General features: G+C 40.2%; 1 protein-coding gene across 3 annotated transcripts in view; it reads left to right on the top strand.

Moving 5' to 3' along the window:
• LOC308095756 (uncharacterized protein) overlaps window positions 1-10693 on the top strand; it is a 29849-nt gene extending 19156 nt beyond the window's left edge. For all 3 annotated transcript variants that reach the window (XM_080442799.1, XM_080442797.1, XM_080442798.1), the window contains exons 13-23: window positions 941-1135; window positions 1709-1789; window positions 2151-2222; window positions 3080-3160; window positions 3423-5331; window positions 5431-5523; window positions 5606-5680; window positions 6872-7687; window positions 7790-7882; window positions 9180-9221; window positions 9532-10693. In XM_080442799.1, the coding sequence (XP_080298925.1) occupies window positions 941-1135; window positions 1709-1789; window positions 2151-2222; window positions 3080-3160; window positions 3423-5331; window positions 5431-5523; window positions 5606-5680; window positions 6872-7687; window positions 7790-7882; window positions 9180-9221; window positions 9532-9746 (3672 nt within the window). In that variant the 3' untranslated portion in view covers window positions 9747-10693. The remainder of the gene's footprint in view (window positions 1-940; window positions 1136-1708; window positions 1790-2150; window positions 2223-3079; window positions 3161-3422; window positions 5332-5430; window positions 5524-5605; window positions 5681-6871; window positions 7688-7789; window positions 7883-9179; window positions 9222-9531) is intronic.
• Window positions 10694-18383: the final 7690 nt, after the last annotated feature.

The raw sequence follows: 18383 nt of genomic DNA, 5'->3' as shown, positions 1-18383 counted from the left end.
GGCGTCCATGTCATAGAATAAAAAAGTTAAAATGGAAAAAGATGATTCGGCTATTTTCACTCTTTTTGAATGGGGCTTAAGTGCTTAAGAAACAAAGTAAGTGTAAAGAGTAAATCTGTTTTACATTGTCAAAGTTATCAGAGGTGCTCTCTTGTGTGACGTACACTAACTTGACATAATTGAAAAATATTTGAAGTTATTAAAACTGCATGAATAAGGAAATAGTACTTGCATACTTAATTGAATGCTCCAAACCCAGCTTTATTTCAGCACAGTTAAAGGTGCTGTAAGTGATATCTTTTTGGTTGAAACAAGTTCAAAAGTTCAAAAAAGTTCAAAAGTTAAAGCTCTGTATTCTGATAGTTATCACTGCTGTAAATAGTGTTTGTTCAGTAACAGCGGTCTCCCTGTCTTTCCAGCTCTTTAGTAAACACAGAATACCTCTTCATGTGCGTCACCAATTTCATCCAATCAGGAGAGAGTACCCATTTATTAGCTTACATTTTATAGTATTCCAATCTCTCTCCTGATTGGATGAAATTGCTATCCTGACATTTTTTTCATTGAAGACCTGGAGAGATACTGAATAAACATGATATAGTAATGATAACTATGGGGATATAGAGCTATTTAACACTTACTTTTAACAAAAGAATATCACTTACTAGGTATCCTAGTATCCCTATTCTGAGGCTAACATTCAGCCCCAGAATCTCCAAGCTCACGACGAGAAGCACGGCACGTTGTGAACTTGTAGATCAGCTATTTTCGGCAAACATGTATATTGTAGAGGGAAAACCAGGATGGGGCCTCGGGGATCCAGCCAAAGTATAGGATTCAAGTTATTTTTTATGTAGCAGAGATGATTTATTACTGTAATTGTTGAAACTCAACTGAAAATGTGGAAAATAAAGTAACATTTGTCCTTCCATATTTCCAGCTCGATGACACGGCAGCTTTCAGCTCTGAAGAATCCTTTTCTGGAGACTATATACCTGACAGTGCTCTATATAGTGATTCTGAAACCCTCATCAACAAGCAGAAGCTTCCATGTTTGGAAAATACACCAACAGTCTCAAAGTCTTTCGATGACTTGTCGACGGATAATGAGACGATGGACAGTGGAAATGAGAGGGTAGGTTTGCGTCTATTCCTCCAAACACTGACTAGATATTAATGACCATATTGTCTGAATACTTAGCCTTTGCAAATTTAATTTAATTACTGACATTTTGTGCAGCTACGCTCTTCTGTCTAGTGTATCTGCAAAAAATATTTTTCATGTTCTGTTATTGAAAGACAAGACTCCCCGCATACTGTCTTCAAATGTAAAGTTTTAATGGGAATAACAACACTTCAGTCTGTTAGACCTTCATCAGGTTCTTCTAAGAACCATACCGAGAGAGAGACAGACCATCTTTATAGGCTGTCTAACCTATCGTGGACCAATCGGGTCACACCAAAATGTGACATCACTCTTTTAAGGTGACAGGTGCTCTCATATGAATAAAATTAGAGAACAATCAATCATAAATAGGCTAAATTCATAAGTTCAAATATACCGCATGATTTTTTCCTGAGTCCAGCACCTACCTAGAAGGATTCTTGGATGTGTGCGATCACTTTGTTTTCTTGTTCATATTTCCAACCAGAGGACACTCTAAATAAAAAGCTTCAAGTGTTTAGTTGTTGTTTTTTCCTTTCTCAGGATTCCATGCCCAACCAAGCCCCTAGGAGCACATCCCCGCCCCAAAAGAGGTCCAGGGGAAGGCCACCGAAGACTACAAATGTCAGTACAAATAAATAAATACATTCAAATATAAAGGTTAATATCTGCACACTTGGCTCCCCTTTGAATCCATTTACTGACATTTTGTGCACCTATGATTCAGTCTAGGCTGAAGAATTAGTTTTTTCGCAGGCCTTTCCTTAAGTGTTGGGTGTCAGTTTGTAGCTTCATTTCGCTGGTGTCCATTGAATGCAACATTACCCTAATTGACCATATTCACAGTTTGCTGTTGTATGAGTCAGATGCTTTATATGAGGGTACTGTGATGTTTCCACTTTTTGAATCAAACGGAATATGGTTGTTTTAATAATCGTATACACTGTACAGTATTATGCAAAAAATGTTTTTTTCTCTCTCTCAGGAGCCCATGCCCAACACAGCCCAAAAGAGGTCCAGGGGAAGGCCACCAAAGAGGGATGGGGGAAGGCCAAATGTCAGTAAAAAACTAAACGCGCACACACACACACACACACACACACACACACACACACACACACACACACACACACACACACACACACACACACACACACACACACGTATGTATGTTAATTTTTCCAATATAAAGGTGAATGTCTGAACACTTAGCCTTTGCAAATTTAATTCAATTATTGACATGTTGTGCAGCTACGCTCTTCAGTCTAGCCTGAAGAAGAGTGTGTTTGCTCTTTTGTTTAAACGGAACTCTGGGTGTTATCATTACCCCATGGAGCCTTGAATTCGAGACTCTGAGTCTCCTACCGGAGACACCACCGGTCATCAAATTATTGGCATAGGAATGTGACAAAAACAGCAAAATCGCCATGAATTCAAGGCTTCATGGGGTGTGTAATTGATAGATAATAAGTAATTTATTTGGTGAACTATCCCTTTTACATTGGTTGTGTACAGGTCCAGCACCTACCTAGAAGGATTATTGGATGTGTGCGATCACTTTGTTTTGTATTGTTCATATTTCCAACCAGAGGACAGAACTGTTTACAGCTCTAAAGAAAAAGCTTCAAGTGTTACTTGTTTTTTGGGCGGTGTAGCCGCCCCTATAAGTGGGGTTGGGACACCTCATTAGCTGTATTGTGATTGGCTCATTAGTACACCCCTAGCTGTACTGTGATTGGCTGACTCTATTCAGCACTGTGATTAGCTAGCGAGACACATGATGACATTAATAACCTATAAATAGGATTTTTTTAAAAAATCATTTTTTTTTTTAAGTGAGCTTCCATCACTATGATGACCACTGTGATGACCACACCGCCCACTTCACACTGGGTGTGTTTTTTCCTTTCTCAGGATCCCATGCTCAACCCATCCCCCAAGAGCACATCCCCGCCCCAAAAGAGGTCCAGGGGAAGGCCACCGAAGAGGAAAAATGTCAGTACAAATAAATAAATACATCCAATATAAATGTTAATATCTGCACACTTGGCTCCACTTTGTTAATTTAATCCAGTTACTGACATTTTGTGCACCTACGCTTCAGTCTAGCCTGAAGAAGATTGTGTGTTTGTTTTTTTACGTCACTGTGGGTGTTTGAGTTATTTCTGCAAAAGAAATGCAGAGTGTGCAGGCTATCATTTTCCTTTTCTGTTCTTGGATGCGTGTGATTCATTTGTTGTCTTGTTCATATTTCCAGCCAGAGGACACAGCTGCTTCCAGCTCTGAAGAATCCTGCTCTGAAGAGTATATGCCTGACAGTGAACCAGAACCATGCAGTGATTCTGACAGCAGCAGTAGTTTGTCTGCTATTAACAAGCAGAGGTTTCCTCGTTTGAGAAAGTCGACTATTAACAAGCGGCTTCCTCATCTGAGGAAAGAACGAAGACTAACCGAGTCTGTTGGGGGGAAGATATTGACAGAGAAGAACATTGGGCCACAAGAACAACACACTTTCACCACAAAAAACTACTGTTACGTTTGTGGGCAAGCAAAATCTAAAATTGCTCGCCACCTTGAATTGATTCATAAAAAGACAGAGCCAGATGTTGCTAAAGCTTTCTCATTCCGTAAGAACTCTAAGGAAAGGAGGAGGTTACTTGATATTTTACGAAACAGAGGAAATCACAAACACAATCAAGAGGTTTTGCACAAGAAAAGTGGAATACTGAAGTTGAGAAGAAAACCATGCAAAGAAAAACCAAAAGGAGGCTATTTGACCTGTCCATATTGTAAAGCCATGTTTATCCGCTGCTCGCTGTGGAGGCATACCCGTACATGCCGTTCTAAGCCTGACGGAGGCACTGAACCTGGTCGTACTAATGTTTTAGGTATTGCCGTTCTTGCTCAATCTACATTGAACAGCCAACATTCCCCTGAGACGCTGAAGGTCCTTGAAGCTATGAGACAAGATGAGGTTGCAGTTGCTATTCAAAATGATGTCCATATATTAGAACTGGCTCAGGCCCTCTGTGCCAAGCATAGTAATGATCCCAACAAAGTTGTCCCCGACCCCGAGTACATCAGGGGTACACTCAGAGCATTGGGCAGACTTGTTTTAACCATGAAGAAGAAAGAATCATTATTTTCCATCGCGGATGCTGTAAAACCTAACAGTGTTGACAAAGTTATTGAGGCTATGAAAGAGTTTTCGGGTTTCAATGAAAAGAGACAGTCCTATCAGAGATCAACTCTTGCATTGAAATGCAAGATTGGACTTATGAAGATAAGTGACATTATCCTCTGTAGGACCAAGGCAGCTGATGATGAGCAGGCAGTAGAGGAGGTACAGAAATTTCAGCAGGTGTTCTTGTCCAGATGGGCAGAACATGCTCCCCAAGTTACTCTTCCTACTCAGGTCATCAAACCACCGACCATTCCATTCACACACGATGTACAGCTTCTGTACAAGTACCTACAAATGAAAGCAGCCGAGGCAATTGAAAGCCTGAAGAAAGAAGACTCCCCAAAGACATACGCAACACTTGCGAAAGTGACACTCGCACAAATAAGCATCTTCAACAAATTGCCTACAAGTGAAATTTCGAAAATGACTCTTGAGTCTTTCATGGAAAGGGACCAGGCTGAAGACCACACAGACACAGCTGGTTTACTGTCAGAGTTAGAGCAAAAGCTGGGCACACACTTCAGCAGGGTAGACATGATATTCAGAGGCAGAAAAGTAGCTGCTTTGCTAACCTCTGATGTTTGCAGTGCAGTGATGCTGCTCGTAAAGAAAAGAATTGCATGTGAGGTTTACGAGAGTAACCCCTTCGTATTTGCTAGGCCAAAGTGCCATAAACCGTACAGAGGACAGGATGGTATTAGGATTTATGCAAGTGAGTGCGGTGCGCAGAATCCAGAGTTTCTCAGGTCTAGACACTTTCGAAAGCACGTTGGAACACTTTTTCAGATTCTCAACCTCCAAAACAACGAGCTTTGTCACCTTGGCACCTTTTTTGACTGTGACATCCGAGCCGACCGAGACTTTTATCAGCTGCCAGAAGCAGCTTTACAAATAGCAAAAATCGCAAGGCTAGTACAAGCAATGGAGCTGGGGCATCTTAAGGAATTCCAAGGAAAATCTCTAGATGAGCTTGAAATTGATGGTATGTGTGCAATTGTACTGTATGTATGTCTATCTAAACCTTTTGTGAGCGCAGAAGTGATTTAGTAACATGTATGTATACCGTTGCTTTTCTCTCAAGATTTACTAGAACCAGATATGGCCCGGAACTTGGCAGACAATAGTGGTGATGAGGTAGAGGATGAAGAATCGGATCATCCCCTTCAACTAAAGGGTATGCAATGAACACTAAAACGTTTCATTAATTGACACTTGCTGTGGAATGACATTACTTTAACCCAATGCTGCCCCCTTAGGAAAAAGAACAAGGATGGGCTTAACACAAGCTGAGCCCACCACTTCCCTACAGGAGGAGCCCAGCACTTCCACAGGTATATAGTGTACTGTATAGTATATATACACACACACACACATAATGTCACTTATATTATGTTTTTCTTTTAAAGTTTTAATCAATCGTTGGAATTGCACTTCGAGGCGCTTTGACCTTGTGTGATTTGATTTGGAACTTTATTTTTCTATATTAACCACTTGAACCTTTGCTATTCTGGGAGAAACATTAGCCGAAAATAGCAGCTCTACATGCTCACAACGTGTAGATCGGCTATTTTCGGGAACGAGATTTGGTGTAGAGGGGAAAAAGATCTGACCAAGTACAGTTTATCATCATGTATCGCTAATTAAGTGGTTAAATGTCTGAAATTACACATTGACATGACTCCAACATATTAATAGAAAAGATAATGTGTTAACAAATGAAAAAACAAACATATAACATCAAATTACACAACACTGATGATGGTGCTGTCAAACTATAAGTCTATACTAAGTCTATATGGAGCTATCTGTGAAATCTATGAAAGTTTAATATGCAACACAATTTTATACACTATGTGTAGCGGGGGTCCCTGCTTCATCTGTCTCTCAGCTACAGTAAGGAGTCCTTGGCTTGAAAAACATTGAAGACCCCTGGTGTAGACCCTGTCCCTGCCCCCAACTCATCTGCCAAGTTTGAACCAAAAGAGACAACGCTGTGACAAAAAAATGCCAGCGATTACAAAGTGCTCTATCGCCCCTGAAATTAAATGCTAGAGAGCCATTACTAACCTGAGGAGGTCTATTCCAGTGCCATGTCTTTTTCATAGGGTCTAAAGCAGTGGTTTTCAAACTTTTAATGTCAAGTACCACCAAATTGATATGTATTTGGCCATGGACCCCGTCTGAAAGTATTTTGTGCCAGCGATCCTCATGCAAGATTTTTCTCCAACTTTTCCTAATTTCTTTGATAAAAATGTTTTGCCAATCTACCATCTCACAACGCTTTGCATATTATTGCTATTTTCAAATAGCTGATATATATAATAGGGTTAACGTGGTGAAACTGATATTGATGATATTAACCAATTTTGCTGGGGACCTCCTGGAAACCCCCTTAAGGACCCTTGGGGTTCCCCGGAACCCACATTGAGAACCACTCGTCTAAAGCACCTGGTCAAATTTAAATTATTATTATTTTTTATTGATCACCATTTATCTAAAGAAAATGTTTGACCTTTTTCTAGGACAAGCAAAACACATGGAAGCACTGGATGCTCTCCAAGTTGCTCTTCCTACTCAGCTCAACAAACGACCGTTGACAGTTCCATTCACACAGGATGTACAGCTTCTGTACCGGTACCTACAAAAGAAAGCAGCGGAGGCGCTTGAAAGCCTGAAGAGAGAAGACTCCCCACAGGCATACTCGGAACTTGCTAAAGTGACACTCTCTCAAATAATCATCTTCAACAAACTGCATGCAAGTGAAGTTTCTGAAATGACCATCAAGGATTTCATGGAAAGGACCTGGGCTGAGGTCCATGATACAGACGCAGCTTTTGTCCTGTCAGAGTTTGAGCAAAAGCTGTGCACACACTTCAGCAGGGTAGACATTACATGCAAAAGTGGCGGGAAAGTTGCCGTTTTGTTAAACCCCGAAGTTGACACTGCAGTGATGCTGCTTGTAAAGAAAAGAGTTACATGTGATGTTTATGTGAGCAACCCTTTATTATTTTTTCCGCCAACGGGCCATGGCCGCTACAATGGACAGAACTGTATTAAGACGTTTGCAAGTGAGTGTGGTGCACAGAGTCCAGAGTGTCTCAGGTCTAGATACTTTCGTAAGCACGTTGGAACACTTTTTCACATTCTCAACCTCAAAAACTACGAGCTTTGCAAACTTGCCACCTTATTGGGCTGTTCCATCCGTGCCGACAGAGACTTTTATCAGCTACCAGAAGCAGCTTTAGAAATGGCAAAAATCTCAAAGCTAGTACAAGAAATGGAGAATGGATATCTTTGGAAATTCCAAGGAAAATCGCTCGATGAGCTTGAAATTGTTGGTATGTGAACAAGTTAATGTATTATCTAAACTTATTGTGTGCATGCTTATTTGTGAGAGACACAGTGCTTGAGTAACATGCATGTATGACCTTTTTCTCAAGATGAAATGGAACCAGACCTGGCTTGGGACACTGCAAACAATGGTGATGATGAGGGAGAGGATGAAGAATCTGTTCAGCCTGTTCAACCAAAGGGTATGCAATGAGCACGATGTTGTAGCATGTTGTAGAAATCTTAATGAAATGAATGGTAACAGCAAGATCATTTCTGTTTACTCCCTACTTCCGGCACCCTTGCTCAGACCACACTCATCTTCGAACTCTGCCTTCAGCCGTACACTTTTTCTGTTGTTAGCTAAGCTGTCGCGCAGCAGTGCATCTACGTAGGTGGTGCGCTTCCATTTCTACTGCCAGTAGTAGTTCCCTTCCTTTCTCTGCTGTATCCGAGATTAGGGCTTTGTCATATGCGTAGTCGAGGTCAGTAATCATGATGGGGTGTACTCGCCTTGACTTCCTCGGGACCAGAGTGAAACCCAGTGCCTCCTCTCTGCCATTGATTGCGAGTCGCAGTGCATGGTCCATCGCTACAATGAACAGGAAGGGTGCCAGAGTGTCACCCTGTAGAATGCCCGCTAGGATCTCAAATTCTTGGCTCGAGTCTGGCTGTAGCTTGCCTCTATCATCTGAACCCGGAGAATATTTATGAGTTTCCCTCGGTGGATGGTGTCAAAAGCCTTTTGGAAGTCAATGAAGGTGATCACCGCTGACAGGTTCCCCTTAATCCTTCCAGAGGGCTTATAAGTGGTTAATTCATAATGTATATATGTAAGTTTGGGTCCTGGAGAGACACCAAATTCATCTTTTGGATCTCCCAAGTTTAACTACTGGCATAGACACTGTCTATACCCCAACTCATCTGTCAGTTTTGAACCAACTCAGACATTGCTGTGACCGATGCCAGCGATTACAAAGCACTCTAACTTCACCCATTTTCAACCTTTCGTCATATAAGTGGTCCTCACTAATGCTCATTATAATGATGGTACCATTTCTGTCTATTCGGTCTGTGTCTCAGAGGAGGGCTGTGGACAGTTCAGAAACTTGCTGACCAGTGACCATCAATATTTGTAATTTATGCAAAAACAATGGCTTCTATTTCAGCATGATACCTTTCCAGGAAGAAAAACTTAGTTTCTATTGGCTTAGAATCCACATCGATGATGTCATTGGTAGGCAGGTTTATGAACTGTCCACAGCCCAACAATGAGACACGGAGTGAGTTGTAAAAATTGTGCCATCTTATAGGAGGACCAATTATATGAAGATAAGGTTGAAAATGGGTGAAGTGCTCCTTTATGTGAGATCCTTGACCCACCTCAGGAGTTATTTTTCCAGACTTTTTCGTAGGGTCTAAATCATGTACAGTATGATGTATCACTATCTATCCAAAGACATGTAACTTATAACATCCCTTTTTCTTGTAATGTTCTAGCAAAACACACAGAAACACTGGATGATGTCACCAGCTCCAGAGGTAATGTATCGGAACAAATACCACAGATTTAGCTTTTGCTATTATTTAACTGAGAGTACTACTTTTCAATTCTGCATCAAAAGTTAATATGTATCACTCAAATTTCTTTATTTATTTCAGACATTTATGCCTATACAAATAGTTAAAGCTGCAATCTGTTACTTTAATGTCCTTCCCGGGACTCAAACCCGGGTCCCCCACACAACCTCCAAATGTTTGAAATGCTGACCATTATTATGAATCTGAATTAGTAAACAATATTCCTAGGGAATATTTTAAGCAAGTAATTTGCATTTGTGTATTTGTGCAGATGGCAAGCAGCAGAAGAAAACGAAATGGACAGAGAAGGAAGTGAATGCTGTTATGAAGCACTTCAAAGTACACATTTCCAAGTGTCGACTTGCATCAGTGGTTGAGAGCAGAGAGTGTAGAGCTGCTGAATATAATACTCTGAAAGGTAGAACTGTGCAAAATATAAGAGATTTTGTGAGGAACAGGGGCATAATGCTCAAAAGGTCAAAGTGAGTTTTATGGATGGGTCTGTTTCAAATGCCAGCCTTTTTGTTCAGACATGGTTATGTTAGAAAGGAGTTACATGCCTACAACACTGGTCTGACAAAAGAAATGTAATAGAAAAGAGGAGGAGTACCACCGTGCCTGAGCCAAATCAAGGCAGGGCCGGTGCGTCACAGGAGCGGGACACAACAGTGGGGAAGGAGACACTGGAGCAGCTCGGACATTAAAGCCTCTGTCACGATTACACATTGTTTTTGGCATTGAACATTGGAACATATGAATACAATTTCTGTTTGGTTTTTAGGCTTCATAATCACAAATTGCACAGGGCAGATAATGACAAATATACAAAGAAATTACTGACACATTTTATAATTTTATACAAAAAAAAAAGCGGAAATGGCTGATCTACAAGCTTACATGTCACAATGTGACGTGTTGTAAGCTTGTAGATCTGCTATTTTTGGAAAATGTATGAACATTTTTCAACATAATTCCGATTATGATTGCGATTAGGCGATTATGTAATAATTGTGACAGGCCTACATTTAAATGTGAACTACATCTTCCTCAGAGTTACGAGCCATGACTGTAATGTAAAAATGTAATTATCAAGATATTGTTCAGCACCTGGGGTGTGACGAATAAATGTTGCAAAAAAATAGATACATATGTGTATGACAAAGCATAAATCGGGTTTGGGTGAGTTGTACAGGTTTGGGAGGTAAGAACAACACTTTGTAATTTGGAAGTAATGTACATTGTACATTTTAGTTATAGGTTTCATGTCACTGGTTTATAGGAGTTAAAAAGATCTTATTTTATATTGGTTTGTGAACTAAGTGTCATATTTACTATTTGAATCTGTCTTCTTTTATAAAATAAATGTATAAAGGCAATTAATGTCGTCTTGTAATTTTTGCATAATGCTCCAGGCCTGCTAAATTAATGGTATAATTAAGGGCTCTATTTAAGACTTGAGATTTCAGGTGTGGAAGTGAAAGTAACCGTGGAGAAATCTGTGAAAAACAGATTGTTGACAAGAGAAGTGTGTATTTTGCCCATAAAGTAATTCTTTATTCTATTACTTTCATGTATCATCGTCAAATGTCCAACTCAGTGTGTAGCCACGCCCTTGTCTCTGGTCCCACTTGGAAGAGGCCGGCCTCTGAAGGTGGTCTGTACAGGAGACCGGTGGTGATTATGTGTTTTGCAGTCTACTCAGGCTCGCATACTGCGCAGTCTGTCAGGCCCCACTTGACTTCACAGTTGACTATAGTAGCAACCGACCCCAGTGCGCAAGAGTTCAGCAGAGTCCATTGCCGGCGTGGTAGATCTATCTCCTATGACGCTGTCTCCTGGGTCACTGATGTAGTGGTGGATACGTAATGGACCGGCTGACTCCCACTCCTGCTTCCAGGATACAAGTCCACAGAGACAGAGCGGAGCATCTCTTGTGCCACCTTGTTGGTGGGAATTGAGTCTGTTTGCTGGCGCTGTTGTCATTGTAGTGTCATGCAGAATATACCAGTTATGTATCAGGGCTTTCCTTGCCAAGTTGATGATAGCAGCCTCTGACCGGAGGCCAGCATATATTCATTCTACTGACATCACTGTACTGTATATCTGTTTAACTTAACATCTAATACAGTCCATCTAGTACATTGCTGTTTGCACATGTATTGATATGGATAATTGCATATTATGGCCAAATCATACATACACGTCTACACTGATTATCTGTAGTCTATCCTTTATATTGTGCACATGCACTAAACGTGAGGCATTATGGACTCTGTCCATGTGTATCATTGAATTCTGTCAATTAATCGGCATCAACATGTTTTGGCAATCGTGTCCCAAGGCACTTTTGTTATGGCATCAAGTGAATTTAATTTTAGTATAATGTTTGCTAACCAATCTGTGGAGTCTTGTAATACGGAGATGCTTATATTGGTGAATTTCTTGAGACAGGTAGCTGCCTTTTTTCTTTAAATTCTAAAGTGGAATTCGCATAGTTTTTTTTTAAAGACCATATCCACTCAGTAATTACATTTGACAATATGCAGCTCATAGGATAATTACTGTAGGTCAAGTTTTCTTGTGGCATAAAACATGAAGAAGAAAAAACAACTGCCTGACAAAATACAGATTGTGAGTTTTTCACTTGGGTATCTGTTGTTAGGTGATTTTTATTGTTTGTAAAAATTTGCTCCCTGGAAAATAAATGTGAATAGATGAGTTAACTGGTCTCCCATATGACATCAAAGGGGGTTCCAGGGGGTCCCCAGCAAAATGAGCTACAGTTTAACCATTAAACCTGTATTTAAAAAAAAGAAGATCTACAAGCTCACAACAAATTGTGACAGCTTTTCTTTAGTGTTGCCTATGATATGCACAAAATAGGGACACCTCACCCTCCACTATGAGCTCTGAGATTGTTCTGATTGTGACCCAAACGTGGGTCAGAGGGTGGTGGCAAAATAACTTTAATCGAAAAATATTTTATGTCATGGTTATGTCCTAGAGTGAAACAGGATGAGACACTCAAGTAAAAAATACTGAACTTTCTGAAGAGGTGTAAAGAGAAACCGTAAACTCTGGGCATTGGCATTTGGACAATGCCCAGTCCAAATGCCAATGCTTTTATGAAACAAACAAGAACAGGGAAAAATAGGCTTGACACTGCCAGCCATAGTTTCCCCATGGCTGTTTCTAAATGAATAGTGCAGTGACCTTTTAAATGTGAGGGTACACAAGATAAGCAAGCTTTACCATGTGCTGCTGCTCCATATGGGTACGTAACGTTTGGCTTGATGGGCTTTGCAACACAGTTACTGTACAGCTTATAATTCTTACAATTATGCTAATTGCAAAAGTTGATAGAATAGAATAGAATAGGAGGTTACTGAACTGAGGAGGAGTCATGCTGAGCTGGAGCAGCTCTCACACATGGAAGATCACATCCATTTTCTACACCTCCCTCTCAAGAATTAGTTTCTGTTGAATGTGAATAAAACATGCCAAATTTGTGTTTGGGGCACCGATAGCTGGTTTTACCAGGCTGGTCAAACTGGTCATGCTGGTCTTGCTTGTTTGTCAGTATAGTTGGTCAGCTGGTCACCCAGACAAAGCTGGATTCTGCTGATCAAGCTGGTTGGCCAGCTAACTGGCTGGACAGTCCAAAAGAACACTTCAAAAGCACTAGAAGACAACTACTACACGTCAAAGATGTGATGGTGTAGCGTAGTGGCCAAATACTCAAACTCTCAGCACTGCAGTTCCACGTTCAATTCTCAGACCTACTGTAGTTAAATGTAGAAGTGCTGTGATTTTTTCAATGTTAACATTTAAACAAACACTTCAAAAGCACTAAGTGAATGACTGGTGTAGTATACTCAGGGCCCCCTGTCTTGTGCAGCATCTTATCCCTTATTTATCCCTTAGTATTTTGAAAAAACATTTTTAAATAGTGAAAATAGCCGATCTACAAGCTCATAACGCGTAGATCGGCTATTTTCATTATTTTTTCATTCAGTTTTTCAAAACACAATAAGATTAGGGGGTTAAGGCACAGCGCAAGATAGGGCCCTCAGTCTTTCGAGAGGAGTTTCCATCGTCAAGTCCCAGGCCATCTGTGTAATTGAACCAAAGGCTAGAGTACTTTAAAGTTTTGCCAATTAAACTACAAAAGAACAACACAAAAGTACTAAAAGACAATTTTTTTTCAACAATATGTTTATTGATTTTTTCCTTTTTCCACAAAATATTTCAACATTACATTACATACATAACAGAAAGCAAAATGGACAAGTATAAGTTATTTATTTTTAAATAATCCATCCATTAAATGGATATTTGAATGTATTCTGTTTAATGTGAAGCAAAATGTTTTTGTTGTTTTGTTTTGTTTTTTGTATGTTCACACCTTTTTTTTGAATGAATGCAGTATATCTACCTAAATGTTATTTTCGTTTTCCCCTCTGTTGTGCAAGCGAAATGTTGAGTTCCATATTTAACCCTGGGCCACATTAAACGAAAGGTGACTTGATGAGGGCCACAACCAGTTGTGCGGATGCGCATGTGTGCGTTCACTTAATCAGCTGTCACTTGGCTATGTTTTTCAGCCTGTTGTCTCAGTCACTGCTATAACTACCGTATATCACTTTACACATTTTGTTTGTTATTAAGAAGAATAGCTTCTTTAATTATTGACTTTCATTATTGGTTATTGGGCTACAGGAAATATGATATGAGAGGTGAAACAAACAATGCAATTGGCCATGATTAACCATTTGAAAGATGAACAATTCCATTTCAAAATGAAATTTAGTAGTGTGGTAAATGAAGCATTAACTATAAAGAATTTGAATATTTGATTGTATGATATACTATATTTAATAAATACCCTTTGTTTTGCGGTTTTCAAAAACAAAATCTTCACAGAATCAAATGCTTTATGGTCATGAATCACCAGGATCCTGGATGGCTTGATTCTAGGCTTAATATAATTGATATAAATATTTTTGGAAATCTCTATGGGACAAATTAATGGGTTCTGGAACGATGGAACCAGAAAATGGCCACTGCTGCTATGCCCTATAGGTAAGGTAATGTCCCCGCAAGTATATTATAATAGATTTTGAGAAGTTAGGATTCTCTTGGTCCCACAAAATAAATGGTTAAGATGGAATTATGCCTGAACTAGGTTAACTCAGGCTTAGGCTACTAGGTGTAACAAGAGTTATTAAACATTTACTTTCTACAACATCAATATGCTTGCATGTACTGTATAGTTCTAAGCCACCTGCACCTAATGTCCCTTTCCCCACATCACACTTAGTCTCAGAGGAAGAGAAGGGACCCTCATTCATACTGGGGTGGGGTCTTGAACCTGTGACCTTCTGCTTACCAGACAGCTTCTCTACCCATTCAGCTATGGCTGTCTCTTTAGTCAAAGTGGTTCTCAAACACTTTCATGTCAAGGACCCCCAAATTGATATGTATATGGCCGTGGACGCCCATGTGAAAAGATGTAGTGCCAGGACCCCCCATTAGAAAGATTTATATTTCAAACTTTTAAAAGAAAGCATTCCAAATTGGGCAAGATGTTGTGTTGGGGACACCATGTCATTACCAGGGCTGAGAATCAAACCCTGGACCTTATGTTTTGCAGATGGACTCTCTATCCATTCAGCTATGACGGTTGCTTAAAACAATCCAGTGGTAATAAAGGCCAAATGGATTTATCACAAAAAAAGCCGGAGGCTTGTTTCCATAAACATTTAAATCTAAACAAGCAACAGCACAACAATGATGCAAAAACTAAATCATTTTAACTGCATATTCTGCTATGTATTTTGTTCGTATCGTCGTTTGTTACTAGAAGGTGAAAAACTGGGGAGCAGCAGGCAGCATGATAGCTCATCGTGTTAGGACAGTGTCTACATGAGCTGAGGGTTGTGGGTTCAAAACCCCCTGCATCTTTACTCTGAAGCATGTTTTAAAGACTAACGTCCAGAAACCACACTTAAAAGCACTGAAGAAACATGTGTCAATGTGTGGAGGTGCCGTAGGGCAGTGGATAGTTGGTGGTGGACACCTCTCTGGTCTTTGGCATCGAAAGCCACACGGCTTGCCGGGCCACAGGTTCTATTCCCGTCTCGGCAAGTACAGGGTTGTCCAGCCATGGCAGGCACCGAAGCCAATAAATACTCATTGATGTACCTCGGTACAGTGGGGCTGGGGAGTGTATAGCTCCCAACACAAATAACACCCACACCCACCTGACCTTTTACATAACCAAGGTAACAATGTCAACTAGGTGAAGTCACTTCCTGAACTGCACTCCTCAATCCTCCTATCACTGTTTGGTTTGGTGTTGTGTTGTGTTGTGTTTTTGTGTCAGACTAAACTTGTTTATTCACACATGTGATGGAATACAGTCAGTCCACTAGATGGCGCTCGCGCGCTATCTTTTGGGTTTGTGGGTTCAGGGTGTTGTGTATGACCACATCCAGTTCAACAGTCAGTGTGTTTGTTTTGCTGCCAGAGAGACAAGTCCTTTAGATATCAGATCTATAAACACACTGAGTGGTGAGTCACAGTTTACCTGCTTTATTGTCACAGCTTTGTTTACGTTGGTTTGGTACAAAATGGTTAAAAATTGATATTTTTAACTTTTTTTAAGACCACACAACATCTCTAAGGTCTTCCATACATCAAATGGATTCTTATGTCAAAATATTTTACTGCAAAAGTGTTTACATTTATTTATTGTTATTATACACCCGTAAACTAATGCTAATCTTGTGAATCACAATGAGAGGATTTAAACAGGACATGCTTGAAGCCAGTGTAGACAAGCGTCATGGAACCACTTGTTCCTGGTTTGCGAAGTTTGTTCATTTACAACTTGTACATCTACATAAACATTCAGATTTCAAATATAAAGTGCTGAACCCACGGCCACGGATGTTACAAGTTAAAGCGCCATGGTCTAAGTGCCTGTATCTTCCGTATTGTTCAATAAGAAGCCTTTTAATCCGATTGGTGGCCATTATTTTCGAATTTTCTGATACTTTCAACCACGTGACCCTATTGGTTGGAAGGTGTATTGCACGCTGATACATTATAAAATGACAATTGTTGTAATTGTGGTGCCTAGTTTGGTTAATTATTGGCCATTAGATCATATTTATGGAATAGTTAAAAGAAAGACATGTCTAAATGTGGTCATTAACTACAGTACATTAGAGGGCAATAGACTGTAACTAACGATTAATTCCATAATCGATGAATCGGTCGATTATTTTAACGATTAATCGATTAATCGGATTATCGCACTTATTTAGCAATTACCTTATACTTTTAGGTTGTTTTAGCATGTTCTATCTAACAATAAAGACAATACAGATGAATAATTAATTAAAAAGTACATGTTATACCATTTTGCTCAGCTGCTGATTAAGCTACTACCCATAAAATACATAAAAGCCACCTTATGGTACCTTTTATCTTCTTCTGACTCCTTGATTTGATTTTTTTTTTCCCGATTATCAAATTTTTAATTTAGTAATCGATAGTTGTTGCAGCCTTAGACTGTCGTGATATCCTTATTACTGCAACTATTAGTGTGTAAGATTCAAAAACTAAATGTGAATGTGATACAGTTTATCCCCTCTCTCAATTTTTCTGTAAAGTTTCAGCTACCCGTTTATATTTTCTCTATAACCCCTCCGTTTTATTGTCTGGAAATCCCGGGGAATAACCCCCCAAGCCCACCCCGCTCACGCATGGATGAGACGAACTTCAGTACCCTTGCTTCAATGGGACTTGAACCCGCGGCCCTTAGTGCGACGAGCCCTAGCAAGCTCTGCTCGGTGGAACTGCCAGGCCTTGTGCTGTGACTTAGTCCGCCACGCTATTAGTACCGGCTAATCCTGCTGCTTTCTGTGTTGCGTTTGACTAGTGCTTCTGTAGAGTTTAGATCAGATCATGAAGGCAGCGTCTTATGGAATAGTTAAAAGAAAGACATAACTGTGGTGTAACATTCTAAAATGTCAGTTTATGCTAAAATATCAGCTGCCAGTGTATAGTTTTTCTATAACCCCTCCGCATTATTGTCTGGAAACCCCGGGGAATAACCCCCCGAGCCCATCCCGCTCACGCATGGATGAGAGATCTTCAGTACTATGCTTCAGCTGGGATTTGAACCCGCGGCCCTTAGTACGGCAAGCGGTAGCAATCTCGGGTGTGCCAGGCTTGGTGACTCTGACTTAGTCCGCCTCACTATAGTACCGGCTAGTTCTCACTGCTTTCGACTAGCGAGTGAGTGGAGTTTAGATCAGAGTCTCTGTCTTTGCAGCAGCACAAGAATATCAACGTGATGATCCAATTGCATTCTCGTTCCCAGGGTGAATAGTTTATATCAGACGCCAATTCATTCATTTTATTAACGTCTCTCTAGGTATATTTTGCCTATATATAATGTGATTAACTTGTTTCCCTGGCTAATAAAATAGCCTACATTTTCAGTCATGTCATTGTTATCCAAGTAATGTCCCATTTCAAGTTTTCAGATTGTAGTGGGTTGAGCTTTTGTTGGTTGCCCCTAGCAATCAACAGGCTGATTAGTAATGTTGTCCTAACTCTGCCCCGACCTCCTTGTAAACGGAGCGCGTGTCCGTCCAGTCTGTGCCACTTTATAGAGGTACATTTTAAGTCATTGATCAGGTTAGTATTATGTCATTTTGTTTTGTTAGAAGCTCCGTTTGCCTCGGCTGTCCATATTATTTTTGTTCATTTCATTTAGGTTTATTGTTTGTGCAAACCAGCTGTTCTCACTGATAATAAGAAGGGTATATTGGCTCCATCCCGACAGGTGGGTGGTCACGGGTGTAGTATTTACCTTTAGTGCATGATCAAGAATCCAGTGTTGTGTGTATTTTAATATATTTCTCTTGTGTCTTACAGTGAGTGAAGTGCTTGTGGTGGCGGTGAAACCCCTCTCCTGTGTGCTGAGGACACCTATACCCCCCCCCCTGTGTGCTGAGGACACCTATACCCCCCGCTACTGCCCCCCTGCCCCTTTTTGATAGATATGTGTACTATGTTTTAATTAGAAATAAATATATTTCCTAAACT

The sequence above is a fragment of the Gymnoscopelus braueri genome, assembly GCF_963280865.1.
Source record: "Gymnoscopelus braueri genome assembly, chromosome: 11".
In the NCBI taxonomy this organism is placed as follows: domain Eukaryota; kingdom Metazoa; phylum Chordata; class Actinopteri; order Myctophiformes; family Myctophidae; genus Gymnoscopelus; species Gymnoscopelus braueri.
The sequence above is the reverse complement of the archived record's forward strand: the minus strand, read 5'-3'. Positions and strand labels throughout refer to the sequence as shown.